The 13,248-nt window shown below is 39.8% G+C and overlaps 1 protein-coding gene across 9 annotated transcripts; it reads left to right on the top strand.

The window, feature by feature from the left end:
- Positions 1 to 286: 286 nt before the first annotated feature.
- Positions 287 to 8,172, top strand: LOC112789388 (putative disease resistance protein At3g14460). 9 transcript variants are annotated; one of them, XR_011879521.1, is made up of 5 exons: positions 287 to 687; positions 946 to 1,119; positions 1,222 to 2,711; positions 2,871 to 2,905; positions 3,895 to 4,121. XR_011879521.1 is itself a non-coding variant. In XM_072232346.1 (4 exons), the coding sequence occupies exons 1-3, from the start codon at positions 573 to 575 to the stop codon at positions 2,664 to 2,666; spliced, it is 1,734 nt and encodes a 577-aa protein (XP_072088447.1). In that variant the 5' UTR covers positions 287 to 572; the 3' UTR covers positions 2,667 to 2,711; positions 2,871 to 8,172. The 9 variants fall into 9 exon arrangements, 3 of the variants coding, with proteins under 3 accessions (XP_072088447.1, XP_025687039.1, XP_072088446.1); XR_011879518.1 differs by having other exon boundaries at positions 2,834 to 2,905; XR_011879519.1 differs by having other exon boundaries at positions 3,787 to 3,923.
- The last annotated feature ends 5,076 nt before the right edge of the window (positions 8,173 to 13,248 follow it).

The raw sequence follows: 13,248 nt of genomic DNA, 5'->3' as shown, positions 1-13,248 counted from the left end.
AAATAATATTTTAATAAACATAATTAATAACAAAGAAATAATATGATATTTTTTTATAAAATAATTTAATAATACTATTAAATTTATTAATTAAAAAATAATATTAATAGAAGTTATTCATCAAATTCATTATTAATATTAATTAAAAGCTAATGTTAGTAGAGACTTTTAAATGAATAGAGGTAATTAAAGAATTTAAAAATTAAAAAAAATTATAAAATAGAAAAAAACTTTTGGGATAATAAAATAACAGATAAAATGTTTATTTTTAGTTATAATAAAATTTGTATATCAACTGATAAGATAGATAGATAGAAGATTTGTACAGCGTAACTAGATAAATTTTAGTCGTAGTAAAATTTGTGTGGTAATATAATAATAGATAGTTAGATAAATTTCTAGTTGTAGTAAGATCTGTGTATCAACTTTTATATAAATTATATAAGAATTAAGATAGATAGATTTGTATAGGGTAATTAGTATTTCTAAATCACACTGTGATAGTTTTCTTAGATTTTAGTTAATCCTTTTGTTGTGTCCGGTGTGGATTTGTGTGTGTCTCAGTCTCTGCAATGGCGGACTTAGCCAAGGTGCGGGTTGTGCGGTGTCCCAAATGTCGAAATATCCTCCAAGAGCCTGTTGATTACTCTGTCTATCGATGTGGTGGCTGTGGTACTACACTTAAAGGTATCCTTATTTTAGACCCTTCTACTACACTTTTAGTGATTTATGCTGCTCAAGGCATTATGAATTATAAGGCAAATTTGCTTTCCATTTTTAAAGTTTTTGTGACCAGGAAGAAACTATATATATAGTCCTTTTTTTTTTATTTGGTTTTTTATCAGCTCATAAATGTAAGGTACAAACTACAAACTACCTGCAAAATATAGGAATGGCAACTATGTGGTTTCTGATTTCTTACTCTAGTTTCCACTTTGTTTGCAGCAAAGCACAAAGATCATGGAAGTGTTGGCTTGTCAGAGAAGGGAGAGGCTGAAAGTGATCATGCTAAATCAGGAAATTACTTGAGGAGAATATTAATAAGAAGAATGCTGCAGGAACATGAATCTCAAATGAGGCATGAAAAAGGGTCAAGTGAAAATAGAGAAGAGATGGAAGGTATGTCAGTTAATTTCCACTTCAATTTTCCAGATGAGGGGACTTCAAGTAGTTAATTCTGGTGTCCTTGAAACTCTCTCACTATCATAACTACAATTTCAGAAGAAGGACATGAAATCACACCACGATCCTCCTCTGGATTTTCAAGTTCTAAGGACACTAGTGACACTTCTTTAAGCGAAATCGAAGAAATTGGTCTTGGTGAATGGATGGAAACTGAATTTACAGAAATTCCGCAAGATTATTCATTTTCAGATTCAGCTAGGATCCTGAAACTGAGGGAAGGTTCCTCTGGCATGCTCAGTGATCACATTTCCGAAGCTGATATTTTCAGCATTGAGCAGCAAAAAGACAATCAATCGTCAATGGCTAAAGCTGATATTCCAATCGCGACAACTGTGACTGTCCTGCCTCTTACTGATACACCTAAAGCAATATCTCCTCTCAAGGTGGAAACTCTATCGGAAGAAGATTCAGACAATCAACGATCATCCTTTGAAGTGTTAAAGGTTTCAACTATATCACAATTGTTGCAATTACCGACCAAACTGCACAGCCTAAAAATAGATGGGTGTGGATCCTTAGAGGCCCTTCCAGATGACTTACTTGCAGGAAGAACTACACTCAAAGAGTTGTATCTGATCAGTTGTGCTTCTCTTAGTTCTTTCCCGTACCCTGGTTCATTGACAACCCTTTACATACATAAATGTAGGAGACTGGAATTTCTCCCATCTTTAGAATCAAGCAAGAAGCTTGCCTTTCTCCAGAATTTGTGCATAGGTAGCAGCTGTGATTCCCTCACTACCTTGACCTTAGACTTGTTTCCCAAACTGAAAATTCTCTGTATATGGGATTGTCCCAATCTTCACTCAGTTAACTTTACCGGAGAGTTTAAGGGTGATCTTGCATCACTTGAGTCTTTAGAGATTAGAGATTGTCCAAGATTGAGTTCTTTACCAGATGGAGGACTGCATACTCCAAATCTAGAATCCATTTTGATTTTCAATTGCAAGAATCTTAATGCATTGCCCAATGCTATGAACTTTCTTGCATCCCTCAGGACATTGTTTTTACACAGGTGTCCACAGATTGAATCTCTCCCACATGGGGGTCTGCCTTCAAGTTTAACTTTACTCTCCATAGCTTATTGTGACAAACTCATACCTCAAAAGGATTGGAGGTTGGATAGTCTTGAGTCTCTTAACCGTTTTGAACTTGAGGGTGGATGCATGGGCATGGATTCATTCCCAGAGGACAACTTGCTTCCTTGCAATATCAACTCTTTGCGCATAAGCACAATGCATAGTCTCAAGAAGCTGAACTACAAGGGGTTTCAACACCTGAATGCTCTTCAAACACTTGAAATTCATGGTTGCGACATGCTTCAATCCTTGCCGGATCAAGGGCTTCCTTCCTCCTTAAGTAATCTTTGTGTCCAAGAATGCCCGTTGTTGACTCCAAGGCTTAAACCAAAGAGAGGAAAGGAATGGCACAAAGTGGCTCATATCCCACATATACAAATTGATCATCAGCTACTCTCTGCATAGACATTCACATGATATGCCATCTAAGACTAGTAACCTATATTCAGGGTAAGAAAAAATGAGAATGTAGATAGATTGTTAGATAAAGAAATTTGGTTATATTATGACAGAAATGAAAAAAAATGTGATTATTAAATCATATTACAATTTTTTATAATATTAATACGTAGGATTGATATTTAACGGGAGCTGTTGAAGCTTTGGCAGGACTGTTGCAAGAGGGGACTTCAAGAGGAAAGAAGGTAGTCTCGAAAACCCACTTCAAAGCCAAACCAAACCCTCTTTGATGACGATGTTGATGATAATTTCTTCTGAATCACTGCATTTTTTTTTCTTTTTCTTTTGCTTCGTCAACGTGTTGTTCCTGGAGGGGAACTTGGTTTTGGTTTGTTGTTCTTCAAGTAAAAATGGGACTAGAGTTTCGAATGGTTTGTAGGGACCAAATAGTCATTTAAGTGTCCAGCATGGCAGCTGTGAGTCCACCTCAGCACGTTTTGTGACTGAAAATGTGAAATGGGATCAGGGACTAACGTGAGTCACAGATGCCAATTTTTGAGGCTAATTGAGTAAATTGAAACTTTAGAGAGCAGTTTGAGATGCAAATGCAACTGAGTATTAATTCATTGTTTTCTATATAAAATATGACATTCATTTTGGTCCCCTGAAATGGCTCAGGTTTACATATAGTTATGTTTAAAAATTTTAATTATTTTTGTTTTTAACATGTACAGGTATAGCCGTGTAGAGCACGAGCCAATAAATTGACACTATCCGAGTAAGAAATGGTTGTAATAAGTAGTTAAGTGCTGCCTATTGCACGTCTCCTTGATAATCAAATGGTTGTCCTGACATTAGAGAAGTTCTAAATTATTGTTTTAACTTTGAATTAGAAAAATGCTTTTAGCTAACTAATGACATGTGACATGTTGTTTCATTGCAACAATTAGTCAACTTAAGAGAAGTCCTCTACCTTCACGTTTTTTCTCTTGATCTGCAGTTTCACTATTCTTTTTACAATCCCAGAAACAAAAAATAGATACAATACGTATTATCCACTTTTAGCAGTTTCAAGTTTGAAGGATGGGTAGATCCTTACTATCCTCTTTCCTTGCTGATTTGGTAGACAACATAAAACGTATCATCACCTCTCAAACCAAGCGTAGTGTGGTGAAATCACTGCAAAAGGTCATGTCAACATTGTTACCCCTTGATGCTGTGGTTGATTATGCAGAAGAGAAGCAGTTCGGAGGAGGAAGATATGCACAAGCAGTGAAGGACTGGTTAAATGAAGTACAAGATGCTCTATACCAACTGGATGAAATTCTGCTGCAGAACTTGACCACCATCAGTTCTCTAGATCGGCATCCGTTGCTGGGCTGGCAGTTCGTCAGAATCATGGAAAAAAAAGCGAAGCCAGGCAAGAAATTCAAGGCTCAAATCCTTGATACCCTCAAGAATTTAGAATCTCTGGTGAAAAAGATTGGTGTCCTTGGCTTAACTGTTGAGCCTGTTACTAAGAGGTGGATGGAATCCAGTGGAGATTTGTATTCAACTTCTGATGTGTTGGATAACTATCCAAAGTATGACTTCTTAGGGAGAAATGAAGAAGTGAAGACTATTTTGGATTACCTGTTATCAACTACTACTGAAAGTGAACAACATATCAAGGTGATTAACATAGTGGGATTCGCTGGGGTGGGCAAGACTAGCTTGGTGGATGTTATCTACTCAAACCACAAGGTGAGAGAGTCTTTTAAACTTAGAGCTCAAATCACTGTGCCCTACATTGCTAACTTGACGGTTAAGAATATTGTTGAGGAAATCACTGGAAATTTTTGTGGTGGTGAGGATGAGGATTTCGATTTTTTATGTAAGATATTGCAGGAAAGGTGTGGTGGGAAGAAATGTCTGTTGGTGTTGGATGACATCAGGATTGAGGATAGCTTACACAACTGGAGCAAGCTGATTGCTTCCTTTGAAACTGGAGCAGCAAGAGGGAGTGCCATAATTCTAACATCCATTCCTCTTTATGACCCAAAGCAACTTATGATACCTGCGACTCATACTGTGCATCTGAGTTCGCTGTCAACAGAGAATTGCTTGTCAATCTTTATGGGGCATGCTTGGAGACAGACAGATAACGTTTGTCAACCCCCGGAAGAACTATCAACAGTTGGAAAAAAAAATTGTCAACAAATTGGGAAATCTTCCCTTGGCTCTAAAAATGACAGGGAGCCTTCTGCAAGATAAGCTGGATTTGAATCCTCAATGGGATAAGATATTGTGTGAATTTCTGGATGGCACAAATCTTCTTCCCATCCCTTCATTTCTAGTGATGTGCTATCTTGATCTCCCTGCACCAGTTAAACGGTGCTTTGCATATTTGTCACTATTTCCAAAGTCTTACCACTTCAGGCAGAAGGAGGTGATCTGCCAGTGGATGGCTCAAGGCTTTCTGAAAAACACTGAATCTGGTAAAAGCATGGAAGACACTGGGGATGCATATTTAGGTTATCTAATCAAGAGGTCTTTCTTGCAACCTGCCTTTGGTTATAATGATAGATTTATGATGCATAATCTTGTTCATGACTTGGCAATTTACGTGTTTGGAGAATCATACAAGCACCATTTATGTTACGATAGAAGGATGGAGGATTTTCCAGCAAAATCTATTCTCAAACATGGGAGATCGTTGAGAACAATTATGCCAGTGTACTTGCCAACTGAAAGGGGAAATAGTGAGTTTGATCCCGAGATGTTACAGCCTGTGATTATGAAGTTGAGTCAGCATGTCTTCCGGGTCTTATCTTTATCACACTATAAGATCACCAGCTTGCCTGCTTCAATAGGAGAACTGAGACATCTCTGCTACCTTAACGTTTCTTACACCAACTTAAAGGAGCTGCCAGATTCCATTTGTGACCTGCTAAATTTGCAGACACTTTTACTCAGAGGCTGTTATTCACTCACAACATTGCCCGACAGACTATGTAATTTGGTAAACTTGCGACATCTTGATTTCCAAGGAAGCAGCTTGCAAAGGATGCCTCCAAATATGCACAATTTGACGAGTCTCTTGATATTGACAGACTTCATTGTTTCCGATACCGGGCCAAGACTTGGAGATTTAGCAGGACTGTCCAATCTCAAAGTTCTGGCTATTTCAAACTTGCAAAATGTGGCCCATGCTAATGATGCTTCAGATGCCAAACTAAAAGAGAAAGGTCTTGCTGATCTTTGGCTTTCATGGGACTATGTCCATGATAGCAATAGGTATGGGAATGAAATGGAAGTGCTCAAGAAACTAGAACCATCGCACAAAGACTTGAAAATATTAAAAGTTACATATTATCCTGGTGCAAGGTTCCCAAGATGGTTGGGGGATCCATCTTACTCGGCTCTACTGTATCTAGATCTCTATTACTGTGAAAACTTCGAGTCATTGCCAACACTGGGTCTGCTGCCGTTTCTTAGGGAACTCTATATTGGAAGGTTCACAAGAGTAAGTTCCGTAGGCCTTGAGTTCTACGGGGAGATGACTGCTTCGCAGAAACCGTTTCAATCTTTAAAGGTTTTACGGTTTTCGCATATGCCAGAGTGGAAAAAATGGAACATAGTCGAAGGTATCGAGTTTCCACATCTGGTTCATCTTTGTATATTACAGTGTCCCAAGCTGGTGGGAGATTTGCCTAATGAACTTCCTTCTTTAAAGAAGTTGGAGATTATTGGATGCACTCACCTTGTGGCTCCACTTCCGAATGTTTCCGATACTTGTGAAATGTTTGTACACAACAGCCACTCACAACCATCCTTGGACCTGGATAAAGTTACAGTTCCACAAAAGGTACATGAAATCACCCCAGTACCCAATTCTGGTTTTCGAGGTACTAGCACTGCAAGTGAGATTGAAGAAATCCTTCATGGATCATTGATGGAAACTGAATCTGTAGTAAGCAGATTTCCTTTTAGTTCTTCTTCAGATACAACCATGTCCCCAAGGCCAAAAGAGACTTCCTCAGTTGTGTTTAGTCATCAAGTTGAAGCTGAAACAGGCTCTCAGTCTTCAATGGTTGAAGCTGATATTCCAATCACCACTCAAGCAGCTGTCATTCCTCCCACCAATAATACACCTTCCACAACAGCTCCTTTCAACAATGAAGAAGCAGGTAATCCACGATCATCCTTTGAAGTACTAAAGGTTTCAACTGTATCACAATTGAAGTCATTGCCGCCCACGCTGCACACTCTAAAAATTGAAGGGTGCGAGTACCTGGAGGCCATACGCAATGGTTTACTAGCCGGATTAACATCTCTTAAGGAGTTGTATCTCATTAGTTGTGGTTCTCTTAAATCCCTCCCTTCCCTTGGTTCTGTGACAGCACTTTACATACGTAACTGCAGAAGATTGGAAAATCTGTCATCTTCTGAATAAAAAATGCAGCTTGCCTTCCTCCACCACTTGTTCATAGGAAGTAGCTGTGATTCTCTCACTACCTTGACCTTAGATTTCTTCCCCAAACTCAAAAATCTCTGCATTTGGGATTGTTCAAACTTGCAATCATTTAATGTTATTAAAGAGATCAAGGGCGATCTTCAGTCACTTGAATCTTTAGAGATTAGAGATTGCCCCAGATTGATGTCTTTTCCAGAGGGAGGATTACATGCCCCAAATCTGGAATCCATATTCCTTTCCAATTGCCAGAATCTTAACAATTTGCCAGATGGTATGACCTCTCTGACATCCCTCAAGACATTATTTCTACATAAATGTCCAGAGATTGAATCTTTTCCATATGGGGGCTTGCCTTCAAGTTTAATTTTACTCTCCGTAGCTTATTGTGACAAACTTATCCCACAAAAGAATTGGAGATTGGACACTCTTGAGTCTCTCAACCGATTGGAGCTTGAAGGTGGATGCATGGGCATGGATTCATTTCCAGAGGACATGATACTTCCTCCAATATAAGCTCACTGCGCATAAGCACACTGAAGAGTCTCAAGAAGCTAAACTACAGAGGGTTCCAATATCTGAATGCTCTTCATACACTTGAAATTCATTGCTGTGACCTCCTTCATTCCTTGCCTGATGAAGAACTTCCTTCCTCCCTTAATCAACTTTGTGTCCAAGAATGCCCTTTGCTGACTCCAAGACTTAAACCAAAAAGTGGGAAGGAGTGGCACAAGGTGGCTCGAATTCCACACATACAAATTGATCACCAAATAATCTGTTGAAGAGAGCACTGCCCAAGCTAGTCATTAAGGTTAGAGGATTATAACACTAATTACAAGCCGAATGTTGTGAATTCTGTACATTTCTTTTCATGATTTTTGTTTAGCAACAAACCAAGAGAATGCACTACTTTAATGCTCATTTTCTTTGCAGAACTCTCTGGAAAAATTTTTTCTTAATTTCCAGTGGGATAACTGCAATCTTGTTCAAGACTCATGTAATTATAAGCAAATGATCAAACTTCAACAATGTTATTTGAATAAATTTTTTCCATGTCCATACACTGTTATACAAAAAATTTGAACAAAAGAATTATAAGTTTTCCAATGGACAAGATGCATGGACACCTAATGGCGGCCGCAAAAAATAGAATGAGGTGAATGGAAGTAGTCATCTTTAGTTATGGATCGTGATTTTGGAAAAAAAGAGGTCAAGGAGGATGTACCTCCCTTTGGTGAATGTCTATAGGTTGCTATCTGATGTGGACGATATCATTACTGTTAGGCCATGCAGGATGAACTGCGAATAAGGAAAAGGAGTATGTATAAGCTTCAAGAAACTTGGAAAGAATGATAACAAAACCAATGGAAAAGGGAAATATAATAGTTGTCTAAGGTGGAGCTATAAGCGTTTTATTATTATTATTATTATTATTATTAGCTCGTCTTAAAATCCTTGGTGTCTTGAGGAGGGTATCTTCGCTTTCTAGAGTTGGTGGTGGGGAAGTAATTTGGTTTTGTTCATGGAGAACTACTTATACCAAGGATTTAATTTGTATCTTTTTGTTTCTTGAGTTTGTCTCCTTTTAATTTATACTGCAGGAACACTCTAATTTCTACGTTTCTTATACTGCTCCTCTTATATGTCTCGAATTCACAATTAATTAGCAGCAAGATCATTTACTCATATAAATGACACTATTATATTTTTTTCCAAACACCATATTCATAAGAAAATAGAGGAGATCTTTTTGATACAAAGAATTTTTCATTCATGGAACTCATATCAAAAAGCACAGAAGTACCATCAATTTATAGCTATAATTTGCGGTTTAGATTCCTAAATATATAAAGCAACTTATAACAAATATACACGGTTTACAAGATTGTTTACTGTCAATTCCTATTCAATTTTAATTTTCTTTAAGGTTCCAGATTCTTATTTTGATTAAGTTAAAGTTTGTAACTCATCTTTTAATATCGTGAATACTCTAGACTTGTTAAAATAATGTTTGATTTATATTACCTTAACATGCTGTTACAAGTGTCATGGTCATGAGAAATTAGTCCAGCTATACTAGGATATCCAGCAGAAGATAAAAAAGAAAATTTTTTCACACTAGAAGAGGATCCCACAGAGACACTGATCCTCCTGCTTCCTGATGTAATCCAGAAAAGATTGCTTGTGGAAAGATGAGGAATTTAAGTAATGAAGTTGACTTCAATGAAGTAATATCATTTTAACACATTATTTATAGACATTGTATGAATATTGAGATGATGTATATCGAAGTTAACACTTGTATTTTTGCATTGTATAATGGAGTAGTAGTATACAAGTAACATAAAACTAAATTCTTTCCAAACACACTATCATGAGTTTCTTAGATTCTGGATTGTAAGTCAAACCTTCACTTTGTGTGTATCTCAGTCTCCCAACTGTCAAACTATCCTTCGGGAGCTTGTTGATTATTCTCTTGATACACCTAAACCAATAGCTCCTCTTAGTCTCTCACAATTTGCTTATTTGTCTTGATATTGGAAAAATATGTTTAGCTTAGTTTAAAATTGGAGCTAGGTTAAGACCAATTGTTACAGCTAAATTAATTATACTATATAAAATGTTATATTATTTAAGAATAGATTAAATAATATGTAAGTTAATGTTAAACTTAAAAATTACTTTGTAAACAATATTGTACAATATATTCATTTGGCAATTTATATATGATTCAATATTATTATTCAACATAAAAGAATTATAAAAAAAGTATACAGTTTTAATATAAGTAATAATTGTGTTTAATCATAACTTTATAATTCATTTGAGTAATGATATGTATTAAATTTAATTGATTAAAAAGTTTAAAATTTTGTTTAATTTCATATTAAAATTGATTTAAATTTTGCACAGTTGATGATAAATGATAATTTAAAATAATAAAAATTAATTCAAAATTTAATAATTATACAATCAATAATTATACATAACTTAGACTATAAATAATAAAAATATGCAATCAAAATTTATTAACCTGATTTTATATAATTATTTTTTAAATAGTTACTTTTGTTTATGATTTTTTTTATAAATATATGTATGAATATTATTAATATTTGATAATTAAAAATGACCATCAATTTTCTAATTTTTTATGAATCATAACGACATTTATTTTTAATATTATTACAACTAAATAATATTAAAAAAATAATTTTTTAAAAGAAAAAAATATTGTTACAGCCCGGTCCAAAGGGTATATGGGCCGATCTGACCCGACCCACTAACCACCCGACTCGAACGGTCAGGTGCGAGGCATTCATTTGCTGATCCGGACACGTGTCCAGGACAGCTCGCCGCTACAGCTGTATAAGGAAGTTTTGAGGAAGGTGGGTTCTATCCTCGTGGGACCCACTTCTGACACGGTATATATGGGGAGGGTCCTACCCCTCCTCCAAGGTACGACACCTACCACTTTATCCCTTTTTCGCCTGCACACTAAACTGACTAGAGGTCGGAGTGTTTTTGCAGGTGACACCCCCTCACATTGAGAGCTCGGAACGTCGGCTACCCCAGCTTCACTCTCGCGACCTGGTTCCAGGGCACGCCCCACCTATCAATCCAAAGATTCTCCCGAACCGTCCGATACCCGCCACACCGAACATTGGCGCCGTCTGTGGGGACCGCCTAAATGGGAATCGTGCAAGGTCCAGGGGACCATGGCCGCGTGGTGGGCCTTGAGGGGGCAGCCTCCGTCGCTCTCCCCGTGAGCAGCTGCGGTCTCCCCCGCGACGTACTGAGCCACAGTCGAGAGCCCAAGAAAGACGCCCCTTTGGGGGAACTGGTAGCGACAGCGCTAGGATAATGCAGGAACTGCGCCATAGGGTGCAGAACCTGGAGCGTCAACTAACGGATCAGGAGCATTGTCAACAAACTTCCGACCCCGACTACTCCCAGTCTCCCAAAAGTCGAGGAAGAACCTCCCACCGAAGTCGCTCCCGGCGCACTCCCACCTCAAGATCGGAATCGGAAAGTATCCAGGAAGAGCAGGAACACCCAAGAAGACGACATGACACAATCATCTATGCCCGAGGTAATGGGACGCGCGCCACGAGGCAAGATCGCAAAAACGGCAAAGAGAGATCTAGAAGAACACGGCGACCCGTGATAATGGGCACCACCCCATTCCATCGTTCCATCCTCGAGGTCCGGTTGGCAAAGCACTTTGACAAACCAACGGACATGAGGTATGACAGAACCCAAGACCCGCAGGAGCACCTCACGGCCTTTGAGGCCAGGATGAACCTGGAGGGAGTAGGAGACGAAGTAAGGTGCCGCGCCTTCCCAGTCACCCTGGCAGGGCCTGCGATACGGTGGTTCAACAGCCTCCCGCAGGGCTCGGTGGCCGGCTTCTCGGATATTAGCTGCGCCTTCCTAGCCCAATTCACCACTAGAATCGCAAAGGCAAAGCACCCGATCAATCTGCTCGGCGTGACTCAGAGGACCGGCAAGCGGACCAGGAAATATCTAGACCGGTTCAACGATGAGTGCTTGGAGATCGAGGGGTTAACTGATTCAGTAGCTAGTCTCTGTCTGACGAATGGGCTCCTTAACGAGGACTTCAGAAAGCACCTCACCACGAAGCCGGTCTGCACGATGCAAGAGATCCAAACTGTAGCTAGGGAATATATTAACGATGAGAAAGTCAGTCAAGTTGTGGCTGCCAACAAGCGGCAGCCCTCTTACAATCAACCCAGGCAGCACGGTAACAGAGAAAGGCAGAAGGAACACGCCAGAGATGGCGGTCTGAGCAAGACATCCAGACCGTTTCCTCGCGTCGAAAAATTCACCAATTACACTCCCCTCACCCTCCCCATCATAGAAATTTACCAGCAGATAGCCGAGAAGGGAATCTTGTCGAAGCCCCGACCTTTGAAGGACCGAACCAAGGGTAACAAGAGCATCTACTGTGATTACCATAAGGGCTACGGACACAAGACACAGGACTGCTTCGACCTGAAGGACGCACTGGAACAAGCAATCAGGGACGGAAAACTAGCCGAATTCTCCCACCTTATCAGGGAGCCGAGGAGAGAAAATCGCGACCACGATGGGGAAGACAAGACCCGGACGGTGAAGCGACGACAGGAACCGGAGTACAACGACCACGGCTTTACCATGGTGAATGTAGTAACCGCAAGAAACACGGCTCCAAGGTCGAGATCGGCGCATAAGAAAGATGCCAAAGTCCTGGTGGTCTCCTCGTCATCTGCGCGAAGCTCCAAAAGACTTCCATCCATCTCTTTCGATCCGGAGGACCAATGGTTCGACGAGGTTCTGGAAAGCCCCTCATGGTCATCACGGCCAGGGTTGGAACTGGCTTCGTTAAACGGATCCTTGTGGATACAAGGGCATACTCGAATATTATGTTCCGCAACATGTTCGATGCCTTATGTTTACGGGATGCCAATCTAACGACTCACCAGCACGGTGTCGTAGGATTAGGCGACCACTTCATCAAGCCGGACGGGATAATCTCCCTGCCGGTCTCCATAGGACAAGGAAAGGGGCGAAGATCGATAATGGCTGAGTTCGTAATTCTACGAGACTCCACATCCTACAACATCATCCTAGGGAGGAAAACCATTAACGATCTCGGGGCAGTGATCAGTACGAAGCTGCTGGTAATGAAGTTTGTCGCTGATGACAGATCTGTAAGATCCATAAAAGGAGATTTGGAAACGGCAGTCGCTTGCGACAACGCTAGTCTCTTCTTGAGGAAAAAATCTAAAGAAGCATCAGGGGTGTTTCTTGCCGACCTAGATGCTAGAGTCGGTGACAAGCCCATACCCGAACCAGAGGGGGACCTGAAAAAGTTTAGGGTCGGAGACATGGAGGAGAAGTTCACGTTCGTGAACAGAAACCTCCCACATGAATTGAAAGAGCCTTTGGTAGAAATGATCAGGGCCAATGGCAATTTGTTTTCCTGGACGCCAGCCGACATGCCAGGGATATACCCCCAACTCATGTCACACCACTTGGCCGTCAAGCCGGAAGCCCGACCAGTGGCTCAAAGGAGAAAGAAGATTTCACAGGAAAGAGCAAAGGAGGTGGCCAGGCAGACGACCAGCCTCC

Source organism: Arachis hypogaea, chromosome 3 (genome assembly GCF_003086295.3).
Source record: "Arachis hypogaea cultivar Tifrunner chromosome 3, arahy.Tifrunner.gnm2.J5K5, whole genome shotgun sequence".
NCBI lineage: Eukaryota > Viridiplantae > Streptophyta > Magnoliopsida > Fabales > Fabaceae > Arachis > Arachis hypogaea.
Note: the sequence above shows the minus strand (reverse complement) of the source record. Positions and strands in the feature narration are given on the sequence as shown.